The sequence below is a fragment of the Spinacia oleracea genome, chromosome 5 (genome assembly GCF_020520425.1).
Source record: "Spinacia oleracea cultivar Varoflay chromosome 5, BTI_SOV_V1, whole genome shotgun sequence".
NCBI classification, from domain to species: domain Eukaryota; kingdom Viridiplantae; phylum Streptophyta; class Magnoliopsida; order Caryophyllales; family Amaranthaceae; genus Spinacia; species Spinacia oleracea.
Genome location: NC_079491.1, coordinates 53254562 through 53273612, shown reverse-complemented (window position 1 = coordinate 53273612; position 19051 = coordinate 53254562). Strand labels below are relative to the sequence as shown.

The following is a 19051-nucleotide window of genomic DNA, read 5'->3' as shown; positions in this document are numbered from 1 at the left end:
AATCCCCATCCCCGCCCCAACGGGTACAAACTAAATTCCATCCCCGCCCTACCACCCGCCTGGTTATCCATCCCCATCTCACCCCCGCCCCATACCCGCGCCAATACCCTCCTAATTTTTCTCATTTAGCAAATATTTGTCATATATACGGAGTAATGAAAAATTAACTTTAGAAAAAGTACCATATACTAAAAGTAACATATATAATCGAAAAAAAGTATCCGCCATAACAAAGAAAATACAAAAAAAAAATTTAAAAGTCTCATCTAAATTCATATTATCACTTACAAACAAATAAATCCACATCCGCACCATCACCCATGGCGGGTATAAAGTGGGGCGAGTGAAAATTATGATCTTTTGTAACGTTAACCGCTAGTTTTGCCAAACACCCATACAATCAACCGTTACCTTAACATCTAATCTCTACCCTCTACTCATAGACCGCTACCCGCTACTCAACCGCTAAAAGCTACCCGCTACCGCTAGTTTTGCCTGAATAGGGCAATATATATATGATAATATTTCCTAAAAGTAATATTCATAAGCAAATCAAATAATATTTTAGTTTGGAAAAGATATTCACACATAATATTATTAAATTAAAATTGTAATTGTAGTTCATTTATTTAAGGGAAGAAAAAGAGCGAGAAAAAAATCAATGTGAGAGTGACATGTGTCAGTTTTGCATCTAGGACCTCTCTTTTAGTATAGTTATAGATGGTATAGAAATGCATAGGAAGTACTCCCTCCACCCTGAATACTCGAACCGGTTTAACCGGCACATAATTTAATGCAAAATAATTGATTTATTATTTAAATAGATGATAAATGATAGTGAAGTATTTTTTAATATAGATAGTGAAAAATGTGTCAACTTTTTAAAGAGTAGTGGAAAATAACTTACTTTTTAATGTTTTTTCAGGGAGCATGAATATCGGTGGGTCCATGGGTAGGTATGATATTAATAAAAGCTTGTCATTTATAGAACGGTGCGAGTAATTCGAAACGGATTTATAAGAAAAGCGGTGCGAGTATTTCGGGACGGAGAAAGTACCTATTAGGCTATTACAAACTTGGAGTTCCCCGTTTTAAGATACCCAAGGCACCAAGTATGTAATCATACCAAGTGCCTTAGGAGTATTCCGGGACGGAGAAAGTACCTATTAGGCTATTACAAACTTGGAGTTCCCCGTTTTAAGATACCCAAGGCACCAAGTATGTAATCATACCAAGTGCCTTAGGAGTATTCCGGGACGGAGAAAGTACCTATTAGGCTATTACAAACTTGGAGTTCCCCGTTTTAAGATACCCAAGGCACCAAGTATGTAATCATACCAAGTGCCTTAGGAGTATTCCGGGACGGAGAAAGTACCTATTAGGCTATTACAAACTTGGAGTTCCCCGTTTTAAGATACCCAAGGCACCAAGTATGTAATCATACCAAGTGCCTTAGGAGTATTCCGGGACGGAGAAAGTACCTATTAGGCTATTACAAACTTGGAGTTCCCCGTTTTAAGATACCCAAGGCACCAAGTATGCAATCATACCAAGTGCCTTGGGAGATAGGATGCATGACAACCCAGCATTACTCAGAAATCAAGATACCTACACATTTCTGAAACAATAGAGTTTAACTGCAAATCTGGATCAGTACAATTTTTTAAACATAAAGCCAAAAAGGACTAGAGGGGGCATCTCAAGACACCGATGTGTGGAAGCCAGGTTACTACTTACTACAATTAGCTTTATCTACAACAAGGTATGAAGCTATGAATTACTGACAGTAAATTAATCTTGATGCAGAAGCTATGAATTACACGTACAATAAAAATGTACAATATTCCTCACTTTCAAATTTGAATCATCATATTGTTACCAAAATGGTAAATCAAATCAAACTACAGATGGAAGAGATGTTGCATTCTTTCCCATGTCTTAACTTGCTGATAAGCAAATGGCCGCATTTCTTTCCTATACAGATGTCCATAATATTTTTAAGCAATCTGCACGTACACATTAGAACTAGCATATTGAAAATAAAGGACTAGATAAAGATAAACATTAGAACTAGCATATTGAAAATAAAGGACTAGATAAATTAGTATTCTTACGCTCAGCTTGAATTCAACGAACTTTCTTCACACGCTTGGATGGTCTTACAATATCCTTTCTCGAATCTTCGAAACTCTTGATTTCTTTATAACTCTGTTTGAGAATTGTCAAGAAATTTGAAGAGAACAAAAAGAAATTCCTATTCAATTTGTACAAACAGACAAGCTTAACTGTTTTGTTCTAGGTTACAAGCTTCAATGCACTGTGTTTATGACACCAAATAGGGCTCACAAGATGAACATTATAGCACAAAAGGTACGATGACTTTATTCACCAAGCACCAAGGGCAGCAACAAGCAAGTAACAGCCTCCGTATAACACAGAACAATATACCTCATACAACATGACTTTAAAGACTCATACACTTATGCCCCTCAAGTTTTAATAGACTTCCACCAAAAAAAGGAGCCAACATCTATAGAAATCTTCTGTAACACAAAAGTTTATCAACCAAAGAAAGACTCCGCCATCTAACTTTCCAGAATATGTGTGGTCTACTCTAGAAGAAGAAACACATGATGCTTATTAGTTATTACATATTTGTCTCATATATGAAGGCATTACATGAAAAGAGTAGTAACTCAGCTTCTTGTAGGTTGGATAAGCACACATGGGAAACACAATCTTTCTAAGTTACGGAGTCTTTTGTGTTCACCCCCCTTCATTTTTCTATTTTGATCTCTTTTATTTTTTCAAGGACCAAGAAAACCTACCTTCAACATTCGGCTCCCACGCTTTCAACCATCAGTTGCCTTCGCTTTCTAGCTATACCTTGCTGGCAACATTACTTAGTGTCCATAACACATAGGATTACATATTTACATTTATGTATTATTCAAACTGGGATTGCATTTAAGAATTGGAAATCTTAACTAAGTAGGCACAATTCAGCTGCTAAGGCACTACCTTTTAACTCTCTTATTAGTTAATCCGCATTCGCTTATTTGTTTTTCCTTCTACAACTTGTCACCTATATATTTAAGAAAAAACATATAGGGTATGTTTTTTGCAATAGAATAACAGGGTAATCTTCTCTCTACCACAAACAACGTAATCAACTCAATGCTTTTCTACCATTGGTAGCCAATAACTCCTCCAAGATGCCACAAGTTGTGGCAATCCTTGATTACTTACAGCCACACAAAGTTGTGAGACTTGTGTCTCACTTCATTTTCCTTGTGACTCCTTTTTCACCTCCATGCAGTTTGTTAGGAGGTATAAAGCAACTGTCTGACTTTCAATATTACGGACTAATCAAATGTAGAGCTAAATGCTTTCTGTTTCAACTTTGTTGCAATGTATAGCTAGTTCATCTCTTCCAATCAAACTTCACCGAAGGAAATAAGCTCACTGTAATTATTCAATAACAACTGTCAGAAGTTTGGTCCTCTATTTCGAGAAGAGGGTACGTGTTGGTGCCATGGTGGTGGTGATAAGAGGGAGGACAAGGGAGTTTGTATAATAAAAAAGACTTGCTTCCAGCATAGATTCCATTTTACGTTGAAGCAGCCACTCGGCCCACTCCTTAATCTGAGGGAAAATCTATAACTTTATACTACGGAGTAAAACGGAAACTGGGAAAGACACATGTCACTTCATTCTGCAAAATTTTCCCGCCAAAAACTCTCGTCCTAAAATATTTGTTTGTACTTTATTTTTATTTTTATTTTCTATCCTTCTTTTATTATGGAAATAATAGTTATCACTTAATAATAATTTGCTGAAAGTGATTTTTGGTAATTTGTCATATAGGTACCAATAAAGAAAAAAATATCAGTTTTTTCATGAAACGCCCTCGAGTTTAACGGAACGCACCAAATAACCCAGCAAGTTTCAAAAAACATAATATACCCCAAGGGGAAAAAAATTTGCACCAAATGCCCCTGAACTTAACGGAAGTCTAACGCCGTTAGTGATTAACCGCTGATTAATCTAATTAACCCCCTAATTAACACAATTAAACCTAATTAACTCTAAACAACCCCCATTGCTTCACTTTCTCTCTCCTCGGAAAACTTCAACCTTCCTCCAATGGCGTCCACTTTTCTGTCTCCTCATCCTTCTTCTCTCTCTTCTAAAACCCTCTCAAAATTCCGCTTTTCCCCTATTCCTTCCCCCGATACCAACCTCAAAACCACCTCCATCAAATCATCTTCTTCTTCCAACCTCAACCCCATATCCACCTTTTTCTCCCCGAAAACCCAACATCCAAGATTCCGACAACTTTGTCGGATTCTCCGATGACAAGCCCCGTGAGGAGTGCGGCGTTGTCGGAATTTATGGCGACGCGGAAGCCTCCCATCCATGTTATCTCGCGCAGCACGCTCTCCGGCAAGATCATTTAAGTCAATCTCCCTGGTATGCAATTTGTATTTGGGGAAATTTGGAGCATGTATTTCTGGGATTTTTCAATCAAATCAAATTGGGAGAAAAATGTAAAAGAAATTTCAACCTTAATTCCGTTTATTCGATTAAGGTATGACGTTAATCTTTGTTCATAGTAATAATTTGCAGAGAAAAAGTTGATGATAATGATGACGCGCAGGCCCAAAAGTTATTGCTACATTTCAATAAATGAGTTCATCACCGGAGCTAGCAAGAGCATCCATTTCCACGAAATGCGATGGAGGATATTGCTACTCTTCTCACTCTTCTACACTTAGATCTAGGATCTTAATTAATAAATTTTCGTGCTTTGGTGTTTCAATTTTGGAGTTCTTGGATTTGGTGTTCTTAATTTCTGGGTTTATTATGATGGTTGGGAGTCGGGATGAGAAAGGGGTTAGGGACAACATTGGGCTCAGGCGAGGTGGGTGAGTTGGGGATTGGGGAGACATCGAGTTACGTGAGATCGATTTGGGCAACGGCGGGAGCGGTCCAGGCGAGGTAAGTGAGAAGGGGCCGGGGGTGGTGACGGGCACAAGGGTGTTTAGGTGGGTGGTTGTGTGGTTATGTAAGGTTTAGGTTTAATTAGGATTAGTTTAGGGTTAATTAGGTTTAATTATGCCAATTAGGGGTTGTTAGGAATTAAACACAACTTAGTTAAGTCGACAAGAATACAAAACGGACTTGGAGTTAAATATAATATATTGTTTCCTAGTTTACGTAGAATTGTAATTAGGAAACTAATAGTATTTTGGTATGTAACAATCTCTAGAATTATTTAGACTTGGGGAGCAAGTATAATTCTAGTAGATGTAGGTTTCTAGTTTAGCCTATAAAATGGGGTTTAGGCCTAGCTAGAAAATAAGAACGAAAAGAGGGGAAAATACATTGGTGAGAGGAATCATCAATTGAGGGGTTATTGTGTTATTTTGTAGGAACTTAATAATACGATAATATTTGAGGGGAGGAAATCTAAATTTCCTCATAAACACTTGTGTCTATTATTATTGTCTTTGCTATTTGTCATATATTATATTGTAGGGTTTGTTCCCAATCGTTCGTGGCACGCGTTTGGTTATAACAGGGGTTAATTAAGTTAATTAGCGATTAATCACTAACGACGTTAGACTTCCGTTAAGTTGTGGGGCATTTGGTGCAAATAAGTTTAAATAGGAGTATATTAAGTTTTTTGAAACTTGTCGGGGTATTTGGTGCATTCCTGGTGCGTTCCGTGAAACCTTGAGGGCATTTCATGAAAAAACCGAAAATATATTTACTCAATATTTGGTCAAATTAGTATATTAAGCATATCGAATATTTGGTCAAATTAGTATATTAAGCATATCGAATATTTGGTCAAATTAGTATATTAAGCATATCGAATATTTGGTCAAATTAGTATATTAAGCATATCAAATATGTAATACAAAGTACTCCGTAAGACGAAAATATTATTAATTAAAGACCCGTTCGCTATCATTTGTTGTTTCCAGTTTTGTGTTTTTTACAAAATTAAAAACCAAAAATTGAAAACCATAAAAAAATTTGTTGTCAGTTTTCAAAATCAACATAATTACTGTAGGTATGACTAATTTTTGGTTCATAATTCAATCTAATTCATATGACTTACAGAACCAAAAAACCAAAAACTGACAGTGGTACAGAACGAACCCTTTTGCAACAACATTAACAAAGCCTTAGTCCCAAAATGTTTTGGGGTCGGCTAACATGAATCGTCGTAGGAGATCGTCACTGTCATCAATCAAACTAGAAGGAGCGGGAAGTTAAAAATAAAAACAAGGAAGAGAAAGTGGAATTAATGAAGAGGAAAATGTATATATATATTTTAAAAAAAATATTATAAGAAATAAGTAAAGTTTAAAATAAATGAATAAGTAAAATAAGTACATTTTAAAATAGCATGTAAAATTTAAAAAAAAATAGAATTTAAAAAAATAGAAAATAAATAAATTAAAAAAAAAACAGAAAAATAGAAGTTGTATAAGTCAAATGAAATTATCAATGTATATCTCTCCCTCCATTTTGTCCTATCCAACGCCATATTTTCCTCAATCCCAAGAAAGCTCATATCGTGCTCAATCACCTTCCTCCGAGTTTTCTTAGGTCTTCCCCTACCCCTTGCAATTCTATCACTTTGTCGCCCTTCTATCCTCCTAACCGGGTCATCACTTGATCTTTTGCTTACATGTCCAAACCATCTTAAACGATTTTCCATCATCTTAAACTCAATCGGTGCAACCCCTACTTTTTTCCTAATAATCTCATTCTTCAAACGATCCTTTCTTGTATGCCCACACATCCAACGTAACATGCGCATCTCCGCCACATTCATCTTATGACGTGACAATGTTTCACTTCCCAGCATTCCGTGCCGTATAACAAAGCCGGTCGAATTGTCTTGCGGTAAAATTTTCCTTTCAATCTTTGGTGCATGTCTGGATCACATAGGAACTCGGTGGCACCTTTCCACTTCAACCAAACTGCTTTGATTCTATAAGCCACATCGCCATCCAATTCTCCATCATTTTGGATGATAGATCTTAAATAACAGAATATTTCAGAGCCTTGGACAATTTTCCAATCTAAGGTAATCACCCCTGTATCTCTGTCTTGGACTCCACTAAACTTACACTCCATATATTCCATCTTGTTTCTACTCAGTCTAAAACCCCGAGATTTCAAAGTTTGTCTCCATAACTCCAACTTACTTTTCACTCCTTTTGTTTCATTAAACAACACAATATCATCTGCAAACATCATGCACCGAGGTATACCATCTTGAAATGACCTCGTCAATTCGTCCATGACTATAGCAAAAAGAAGCGGGCAAAGTGCGGAACCTTCATGCACTCCAATCGTAATGGGGAATTCCTCGGTCTTACCAACACTAGTTCTCACACTCGTGCTAACTCCCTCATGCATGTTCTTGATGATATCAATATACTTCCTCGGAATTCCTTTCCTACTTAATGCCCACCAGATAATTTCCCTTGGTACCTTATCATACCACAAAACGAGCCCTTTAGGGGAAAATATTTCAGTTAAATATTTTATTAAAAATATTGGTCAAAAAATAATTTAAGAATATTCATGCGTGCATGGTACCTAATCTAGTTTGGCAATAAGATAAAGGGTCTGTAGTTTCGTTTCTATAAACAGATAGAACATGTAATATTTGAATTCATGGATTCCAAAGCTGGCTAAATCAATATGCAGGGACTTCGTAAATGAAGTCTTGGAGATAGTTTTGATGTTGAAGAGGCAAAAAAAATGAAGAAAAAAAAGATCCACCAGGGAAGCTTGGGAAGAAGAAAGAACACTAACATAAACCATTGGAGTTATATGAGTTATTAATCAGAAATATACTCTCTGAAACGAATATTAGAATAGTTCTCACAAGTCAGCATACACGTTTTATGGTGTCATGTGATGACTGATGCCACTAAGGCTCTAATGCATGTTCCTCAAAGAATCCAAGAGAAAGTCATCAAAAATACATTATTTGAAGTAGCTTGTTTACAAATCAACATATTAGTAGTGGATGTTTTGTTGCTGGAGACAATATACTTTATTACTCAATAATTGGTAATATAATAATACAGTTAAACAGGTGTTCTATCTTCACGAGGCAACATGTAATAAGTCGGAATATGCATGAAGTCATTTTACTTATTTATTTTACCTCTTCCCATCTTCGCTGAAGCTCAAGAAGTTCGTGGCAGTAATCCAGGCATTCAGCATGATAAGCAGCAGCCAAGTCTTTAATCAATGACTTTCGTCTGATGATACCGATCACTTTGAGGACACGAAACAAGAATCACCAGTAAGAAAGAAAGAAAAAAAATTGAGATAAATTCAGAACTAACATTCAAGAACAATAAATGGAAAACTGTGAGGAAATCCAAAATCATCATGCCAAAGCAGAACATTTATCTTTAAATGGAAACACAAGAAAATTTCGTAGAGACTTTGTTTTCTCCCGGGTGTTCGGCAGGGTGCACACGATGATTTAGGTAGAAAACATAAATCAAGAGACAAATGCAGCGACAATGTGAAAGTTACAGTTACTAATTTATGAACACCCACTACTCGTCCTAAATCAAAGAGAGATACAGTAATATCTAAAGGATTTACCAACTTCGTCTGTATTTGTTAGTGGCATTACTAGTTCAAATCAAAATGTCTACTGACAGTTAATTCTGAAAAGGGGGTGTTTTTTTTACCAGTCAAATCCTGTAGGAGTAACACAAATTATCTATCACATAAAATCGAAACCATTACTATTCCATTCCACGATTACGAAAATCCAAGAACCATAAATTGACTACTTCGTTATGCTTGACCTAACTGGGAACCTGACTATCGGCAAAAGATTACTGTAAATTGTTAAAGCCCTCTACTAAATTCGAACAAAGCCCTAATTCGTTTCTTGCAAAAAAAAAATTCTAAATAAAAGCACCGTAGTTTTTAAACAAGTTCAGAAAGCATTAAACCATTGTTTAAGATCAAGCAGTTGAATAATCATTAAAGCAAGAAATTCATTGAATTCATAAATAACTACTCAGGGAGGGACAGAGAGAATACTTCGACTAGGGTTGAACTCGAGGACAGCGGGTGAGGGATCAGATTGCAGTTGCGGAGATTCGGGACGCGGAGTTGGTAACGGTGCCGATTCCGGCGGAGGTAATTGAGTTTGAGGCGGATGAGGTACCGGTGCCGGTGACTGAGGCGGGGGAGCTGCCTGTACTTCTTCGGACATTCTATCTCAGCAAAGTTTCCGATGGAGTTTTAGCAACAAAAAAATTCAATTATATAACAGATTTTTAATGAAATACCCGAGTTTTACCGTAATTCACCAACGTCCATTAAGTTTCACAAATACATAAAATGTTGATTGGCCTCTCTTTTAGATATAAAAAAAATAAAAAAATAAAATACTTGATTATTGTTATGAAATTAGGGAGAAAGGGGGAGAGAGGGTAGAGAGAAAACAGGCGGTTATCATCTTATTCTCATCAATATAATATGTACATATACATGTATTATATAGGATACAGATGTCAGGTGTATAATGGGCATCCACAATACAATATATTTATAACACTCCCCTTTGGATGTCCATTATCTAAAACAATACAATGACCCTGTAATATACATGAGATGATGCCTCATTAAAAACCTTTTTAGTAAAACTACAGGATAAAAACCTAGTGAAGGAAAATAGTACAACACTCATCATAATACGCTTAGGATGTTGCCTCGTTAAAAACCTTACCAGGAAAACCCAATGGGACAAAACCATGGTTAAGGGAAAAAAAGTGCAACGCGTATTTTCTCCCCCTGATGAATACATCACTTGAGATCTTCAAGTTCAATGAATATAATATTGTTGATAAATTTTCAAATGTATCAACATGTAACTCCTTGAAATTTGATTCTCCACCATTTGACTTGAATTTTCAAATCTTCACTTGTATGCACTAGGTGAGTATTTATATCACCAAACTGTTGAAAATAATACCTGAAATAAATATATATTCTTGCATATAATATTACAAAATGTATCCTTTCATATTGGACATATGTATAAGCCTTTTTCTGGAGGTCATAAGTAGTAGTAATAATCAATGTTGATCAAAATTTCTCTAGTCATACTTTCATGACAATACATGAAAAATAATAATATCTTGTCCAACTTAGGGTATAATATAATTTATGGTTCTTCTCGACCATAAAATAAAACTCAATGTAAGGACATTATATACTTTTATCTTCAAATTTTGAATCAACTCATATTCGAACAAGAATTCTTCTGTGAATAAAATAATATGTATATTTCATAATTCAAGTACTCAAACTACTGGTTGAGACAGTCATTTCAAAATCACTCTTTAAGACTTTTGATAATATTTGATCAATGTTATGACATTCATATGTAAAACTTAAAGGGCAAGATGTTTAAGAACATCATGTATAAGTTTTTCAGGAACTTTTCTTATTTGCATGATTCATAACATGTTATTAAATCAACATTATATATATATACTTCTTTCGCAACTGTTTGCCCATTGGAGTAAGAAACTCCTCTTATAATATTCATAAAGTTGCAAATCCGTCTTACCCTTTGGATGCATATTCATATACGACATTATAATAGTTTTGAAACATATATAACTGTATAATGAAAATCATATCATGATAAACATAAAACAAACTAAACGTATGATGAATGATGCATTTGCCTATTAACTACACATGTATATGTGAATGTAAGACTCAAAATGCAAAACATTGTACAGTGTGGATATTTCAAATCCATAACTTGTTGGACTTCAGGTCCATGAGCTCATTTGATCATTATAATGATGTCTACATCGAAATAGATATAGATTTACAATCCCCTATTCAATCCATTATTTCTTGCATATGCATTATATTTCGGTTCCATCATCTACCGGTATCATCAAAATTCTTCAACATATTTTTTTCATGCTATTCATCAATAATATCTGAATAATTATTCAATAGGTACCATTCATCTTTTTCACACGGGCCATCTATTATAGTTCAGATATCTATACCACTCCAAGGGTATTTCATACACTATATAATAGTGTTTTCTTTCTTTTCAATAATATCATCAACTGCATTATCTTGCCCTTTTCATATAAATAAATCTATATCTCATCATTATTTGGAACCGTATAAATAATCTATACTTCAGGTGTAGAGATTTAAATAAATATTGGCAAGATATATGTCTCAACACTTACTATGTGTAACATCGAGCACTATGACTAACATATATCTTTATGTCTCTAGACATGTAAAACTTAACATAATTAAGTCATATATATTTATGTCCAAACATACTTCGAGGACATAAGGTTGGCATTTACACTTACTCAAATGGGGATCAATATATTATCTTTCAATTTTGCCAACTTATTCTAGCTCGTCTCCCCCCAAGTTGAGAAAATATTTTCAATATATTATGGGGCATAAAATCTTTCACCAACTAATAATACACTTTTCAGCGTGTATTTTAATAAATGTTTCATACTTTCGTTCTCTTCTGGAGATTAACATTGATTATGGGGAGTAGATGCAATATGCAGTTGTATTCTTTTCATATTTTCTCATTTCGTGCTGACATATGATTGCCTGATTGCCTCAATCAAGAGATTTACGGTATTTTAATCAATCATAGAACAATTGTAAACTTCTTGGTGATTTTCATATCACCTACTATCATTCTGGTGAACTCCAGGTCACTTACTATCATGGTGAACTTCATATCACCTATTATATAAAAGTTTTCAAAGCTATTAATATCTCTTGTATTTATTTTCTCAATCGATTCATTAAAACTGTTCGATTGAAATACAACTCAACCTCATCATTATGTCTTGCCTTTGAATATACTAGTTGTTGGACCGCGCACGTTAATACTAACGTGCGCGGTCCCCCGAGATATTGAAATTAGTTCGTAAAATTAAATCAAAAAAGGAGAAAGTGAAACAAAGAAAAGAAATTGGTAATATATGTAATTAACAAGAGTTGAACCTAGGTTGTTTGAACAAGCAACATAGAGCATCTAAAGGGAAGGAATGAAAAAAAAAATCTTAGTAATAGTGAATTTCACCATTTTGTGACTCATAACACTATTCTTAAGCATAGTACTCCAATTGTGAGTATTTTAAAGGTTTGGGATACAACATATGAGGGAGTGTCAGCACATAAACTTTTATTTAACAATAAACTCTCATGACGGGTGTTCTTAAACCCGGATGGCCTAAATCATCACATCATACATATATAATATAATATAAAATATTTCATTCGATAACTGTTGGTTATCTTCCCAAAGTGATCACTGGAATTATAAAATACTATAATTTGGACATATTGTGATGTGATATAAGGACACAAACTAGTGTCTCATTTGTAATAGCAAGACAACCCAACAAACTTATGGAAAGATAGTTTGTACTCTTCTGGAGTATGCATTGTAATTGTGATACATATCAATTTCAATAAACATATTCATCTTTCTTCATCTTCAAGATGATATCAATATCATAAACTCATACTCGTGTTCATAATTTATGAACAAAAACCTGTACCACATTTACCATCCATGTATCATTTTAATCCATATGTCACTATTTTGTGAACTTAAAAGCTATCTCACACTGATTTTTGTATATATTCTATTCTTAACTATTGTGGGAGCAATTGTACCTACCCACTAAACATATCTCTTCATGATCTATTCTCAAACTTAGTTCCCATAGGCAGTAATATATTTGCTCTTCTGGAGCCTTCTATAATATTTGTACTATCCGATATAGTACTTTTCAGTAATATCAAGGGCCCAATCTCAAGTTTTGGTTTGGGATTTAGTAGGGAAAAAAAAATATCTATCGTGATATCATAATAATTCACAAGTACTAATATATCAACACTTGCAATTATTTCATATACGAATTCATCCGTATCAATATAAGTGTATATGCGTATTAATTAGAGGTTACTAAAAGTATCATTCGTATATAAAACAAAGTACGAACATCCTTCATGATATCGTTAATACAAATTCAGTTACAAATATATCATAAATATAAAAATCAATTACGAATGTCAATGCAAATGGAGACATCATATTGCATCAATCAAGGTGAAATTGAAATACATAAATAATGGAACATCATATTAAGGCACTATCAATAGATTAAATAGCACTTATCAACAAATTATGACAGTAAATCAAATAGCACTATCAACAAATTAAAAAGAAACCATTAAAAGTGAAAAGTATACCAAAACGTGAACTACCGAATTATCGATTGCGGTGAATGATGATCGATCAAAATAAGCAATAATATGACCAATTACAAACCAATTACAACATATAATGAATAAAGATCAATGAGTTTAAAGTAATTAACCAATAGGAAGATAGCACACAAATGCATGTAGACGCATGATATCATAATTTGTTTAATACTATCTATCCGCCAAACCCACACATAAAAGCATTTTAAGATGACTCAGCTTAAAATGGTCACCAATTGGTTATCATTGCCAAGTCATTGCTTTGTCACTGTCTAGTCAGCTGAAAAAATTTCAAGTACAATTCAAATTTGAAATTCAAATAATAAAAGGATTTAATTTTTTTTTTTTTTTGGTGAAATGTCGATGAAACCGATGTTTTTCATCTCCCCCAAGTCAGTTGATCTGTTATGTTTCGTTTGTTTTGATTTTCCAGTAAAAGATCTTTGTTTTGAATTCTCCTTCTTCATCGTTTTATCATCTATGTCAATGGAGTAATTCCTTTGAAATTGTAATTTCTATGTCGATATTTCCAATGTTGGATTTGGTTTACTGTTGCATATCTGTTATGTTTCGTTTGTTTTGATTTTCCAGTAAAGATCTTTGTTTTGAATTCTCCTTCTTCATCGTTTTATCATCTATGTCAATGGAGTAATTCCTTTGAAATTGTAATTTTTATGTCGATATTTCCAATGTTGGATTTGGTTTACTTTTGCATATTTTTTTCCTAATAAGTGATAGTATTCCCTAATTTTATCAATGTTTTGTTTAAGTTTGCAAATAAAAAACATGGTTTGTTGTTCACAAATTGCATTGAATTGGAAAAAGATGGAGCGAAAAATTCTGGACAATTGGATAAAAATGGAGCAAAAAAAAAAAGGGTGGGGGGTTGGTAGGGAAGAAGTGAATTGCGCGTTTTATTATGCTCAAGCCAGTACTCGAACCCTTGAACTTCGTGTAAGCAATGCTCTATGTTAATGTTGTAGTTGTGACCATTGTGACGTGAGGCCGAAGCCATTGTTGGTTTTGCATAGGAATTGTATTTGTTCGGTTCCATTATCTTTACAATACAATGTAAATTATATTGTATATAAAGGAAATCGCTGATTTATTAAATTGTATACAAGAAACATTCTTAAAATAAATTGTGTATAAACTGTAGTTAGTGTAAAGATTTAGTTGTAATATAAATGAGGATATGTAGTTTTTTATGAATTGATAATGAACCTATTTAATCCATTACCACTCAATCCGTTGTTTGCTACATTATATGTTTTGGAGTTTGGTTATTGCAAACGTGTGTGTATTTTTACGGGATTGAGTCGTAATTGTTCCAAGTGTAAGATTGTCAAACATTCACGCAACATACTTAATACGTTACTTTAATGTATGCAACATGAAAATTTTTCCATAGCATTAGTTTAAAAATTAACAACAAAAACTCGGTTATTGCTAAGTCGATCAGAATGTTTGTAGCATCACAAGCATCCGTAGTTCATGAACGAGGCGAGCACATTGTTTACAAAATCTTGATCTTCCATATCCATGTAATTCAACTCAACATCTTGGGCAGGGCCTGCTACAAAATTACAATTGCTAAATTAGATATCATATGAAAGTCATACTGAGAATGTTTGTTATGAGTATCATAATACGAGGGTTAATTTGCATGTTACCTGCATTGTTAGTGTTTTCAATTTCTTGGTTGATTACGTTTTGTGCGTTCGGTGCGGCTTGTGGGGGGTTAAAGATTGCTGCCCACTCTTCCTCCCTAAACTGATGTTCGACCCATGGTCCTTTGTAGTAAACCTTGGATATGACGTAACTTCCTTGTTCTTCTCCTAGGTCATTGTCTGTAAGGTGGTACTCTTTCATCCTCCATAACGTATGTTCTCCACGCCATTTGAACGACAGACTTTTGATTTCTCCTACCATTGTTCCCAAATTAAACACATTTATAGCCGTACCTGAGATTTTCCATTGGCCTCGACTAGGCGTCAATCTGTTACGCACTCCTCCTCTTTGTACGAAAAAGAACCATGCATTTTCCCCATAATCAATTGGTGACATATGTGGTAGTTCCCATGGCTCGTATGCGTAGAAATCAATATCTGTAATTGCCTCGCAACCTAAAGGTTGTTCTCTAATCTTTCTTTTTAGGTACCACACTAGTAGTTCCTCATTCGTCGGGTGGAACCTCAAACCAGGTGCAAGCTTCTGTAAATTTGTGCAGAATACATAATTAGGTTGACAAACAACTACAACACTACTTAAGAGTAAAACCCGAATTAGTTGATTAAATCGTTGCAATATACTTCCTAGCATAAAAATTGCGCGTAAAAGTTGTGATTTTGCTACTACATTAGTGACACAGTTGTGTACGACGTACTCCATCTAACCATGTACTTCGTTTCTTCCTCGAAAAATAATTTATGGTTTCGAAATATATAGTATTTCAAGTTAATAATTTGTAAATAAATGCAGTTTTCTGAACTAATCTCAACATCAAAAGAAAGTATACAACCCACATGTAAAAATTGTTTTCATTAGCTTATGCATCTAATAAAAGTTATTGTATAGCCACTAATTTTGCTGGGTTTTAGTTATTATTATTTTTTTTTTAACTTGAATTTTGTTAAAGAAAGGACGTAATTAGTTGTTTTGTTGTTAAAAATTGTAGTTAAATGTGGTCCTATAACCTAAATAATCAGTCGTAATTTGTATATTTTACGATTGTAATGAGTACAAATCAACTAATGATGACTAATTATGCATTATGTGGGACCGACGTAATCCCACTGTAAGTGGTCAATATATCTTCACGTAATCCCACTGTAGGAAACCCTAATTAGCTAAGAAAATGAGTATGTTGATTTCTACTTCCTAGCATCTACATTGAACACAAGATCAACAAGAACACCAACAACAGATCGATCAACAACAAGACCAACACCAACAACAGATCGATCAACAACATGACCAACACCAACAACAGATCGAGTAACATCAACAAAAATAACAGAATACATCACCACCAACAACAGATCAACACTCAGAACATTAAGAAAATACCACAAAATTATCAACACCAAGAATAATGAAAGGGAACATGCAGCTAAAGATTCGAATGAAACACACGTAATTTCGACTTTAATTAACATAAAACTAGTAAAAAATTGATGAATTAGACAAAGAAATGGTAGTATACAAACCAAGTTCTCCCCCAAAATCTGATTGACCATAGTTATTGTTGGTAGATTTTTTTTTTCGCGTGTGATGTGAGAGAGAGAGACAGAGGTGTTGGTTTGTTTGGTGTGAGGAATGAAGTTGAGTTGGTGAAGCTTTTATGGTAAAGGTGTGGTGGTCGGACTAAAAAAAACAGTGGACTGAAGCAATTTTTCGCATGTACAGTATACAGTGAGGTTTGGTAATAGGGTGGAAGACAAAGGTTGTTGTGATAGAATCCATATTTTTAATATTTTTTATTTATCTGATTATTCGTTATTAGATGTTTTAATTTTATGTTCTATGTGATTTATATTTTGTATAGATAAATCAAGTATGGAATATTAAACATACTTTAATAAGAAACAGTACCAGGAAATGCATGCGTAATAGTTTTTTTTATGGAAAAATGGATTTCGTGGTGGTAATCATCACTCTTTTTGAACATTTTTCTCTTCTTCCAAGTTGTGTGCAACTCTTTTTGAATGTTTTCAAGTAAATGGGTGCAAATAGTTTACAAAATTGTTATCTCACCTAATATTTTTATCATCTACTATGAAATGTTCACGTATTTTTAACTAAAACAAATCAAAAATCAATTACCAATGTTACGCAAATGAAATATCTTTTTAATTATACCTAATGAAATGAATATAGTACGTTCAATTATTTTATAATTCATAAGTTATGGTATGTGAATCATATATATTTTGTTGAAATTAATTTGTGATATTATGTAGTTCTATCAACATGTTTAAAATTTTCATTTCTATTAATATGTTACTTATAATTTCAGTGATATACGTGGTTACAAACATTCAACCAATAAACCTAATACGTTAGTTTGAATGTTATCTAACATCAAAATGTTTCCACATCACAATTGGAATTACGTACAACAATTAGTCGGTTAATACTATATCGATCTGAATTTATGTAGACTTGGGAATGAACGAGTCCAAAATCATGTGCAAATGATCTTGTTCTTCCAGTTCGATGAAGTTCGCCTCGTAATGCAGGTCATTCACATCATTTTGTCCAGGGCTCGCTACAAAATAAGAAATGCTAAATTAGATACCCTGCCATATGAAATTTATAACGAAATTGTTTAGTATGTGTATCATAACATGGGGTAAATTTGCATGTTACCTGCATGGTCATTGTTTGCCATACTTTGGTGGTTTGCGTTATCTTCGCTCTGTGCGACTTGTGGAGGATCAAAGAGTGGAACCCATTCTTCCTCAACGAATTGGTTTTCGTTCCACGGTCCGTTGTAGTAAAGCTTGCAGATGACATATTTGTGATGATCGTGTCCAACGTCATCACCGGTAATGGAATACTCTTTCATCCTCCATTGCGTATGTTCTTCACCCCATTTGAAATAGAAGTTTTTTACTTCTCCGACAATTGTTCCCAAATGAAACACATATTTTGTCGCTCCAGAACCTTTCCATTGACCATCCCTAGTCAATCTCTTACGTTCTTCTCCTCTTGGTACAAAAAAAAACCACAAATTGTCCCTTGAGTCCAACGTTGATAGGGTTGGCAGTTCCCACGGCTCGTAGTTGTAGAAATCTACTTGAGTAATAGCTTCCCAACCATACGGTTTTCCTGTGATCTTTCTTTTGAGGTACCACTGAACTAGTTCCTCGTCTGTTGGGTTGAATCGAAAACTCGGTCCAAACGGCTGTACATTTGTTGTAGCATTTGTTTAACAAAAGGGTAGCAAGATGACTCACAATGGGATGCAATTAGTTGTAAAATGTGATGCAAGCAAATTTAATGGTTGAACTATCTAATGTGTATAAAATGAGATGTTTGTGAGATTACCATAGAGTGTCATGTACACATATGTTCGTTTTTTGATACATTTGTATTTAACATTTGTTCTTTTTTTTATTAACCAACTTATTATTATAGTTGTCACCAATTTCACATGTTGTTTTTACTTTGAAAGCAATTGTAAAATGAGTGGCAATTAATTAATTTCTGTAATAGAACACATATTATCAATTAATCTCGATTAAATCTAATTACATTTTTAGCAAATTAATATGTGAAGTAGAACCAGTTTTGGCGAATGAAATTGTCCAGATCTGAATTAGTTGTTCATAATGTAAACATGGAATCCCAATTTTTAGTCAAACCCTAATTAGTTTTAAACATTTAATGGATGAATTATACTTTTTAGTTACCAAAATTGAACATGTGACCTCTTAATTCTTTTGGATTGTTGTAAGAAACAAGACAAAAAATACCAATCTTAACTTAGTACAACTCGAACAGCAACACGAATAGCAAAAACATGACCACCATTTACAACACCATCACCATCGCCAACACCCACACCAACACCAACACCAACACCCATCACAAACAACCACCAACAACACCAAGCACTTCCAATTTCGTGACCAAAACAACTAATCACAGCAGTTTATCAAAAGAACTTAAATTAGGATTTAAGTAC

At 34.1% G+C, this 19051-nt stretch overlaps 1 protein-coding gene across 4 annotated transcripts; it reads right to left on the bottom strand.

Annotated features, from left to right (window-relative positions):
- Positions 1-1797: 1797 nt before the first annotated feature.
- LOC110788440 (uncharacterized) lies at positions 1798-9318 on the bottom strand. Of its 4 annotated transcripts, none has more exons than XM_021993085.2 (4): positions 9106-9318; positions 8204-8316; positions 2115-2208; positions 1798-2025 (listed from the first exon to the last, which is right to left on the bottom strand). In XM_021993085.2, the coding sequence occupies exons 1-3, from the start codon at positions 9278-9280 to the stop codon at positions 2128-2130; spliced, it is 369 nt and encodes a 122-aa protein (XP_021848777.2). In that variant the 5' UTR covers positions 9281-9318; the 3' UTR covers positions 1798-2025; positions 2115-2127. The 4 variants fall into 4 exon arrangements, with proteins under 4 accessions (XP_021848777.2, XP_021848778.2, XP_021848776.2 ...); XM_021993086.2 differs by having other exon boundaries at positions 1798-1974; positions 9106-9317; XM_021993084.2 differs by having other exon boundaries at positions 1798-2006; positions 9106-9315.
- Between the last annotated feature and the right edge of the window lie 9733 nt (positions 9319-19051).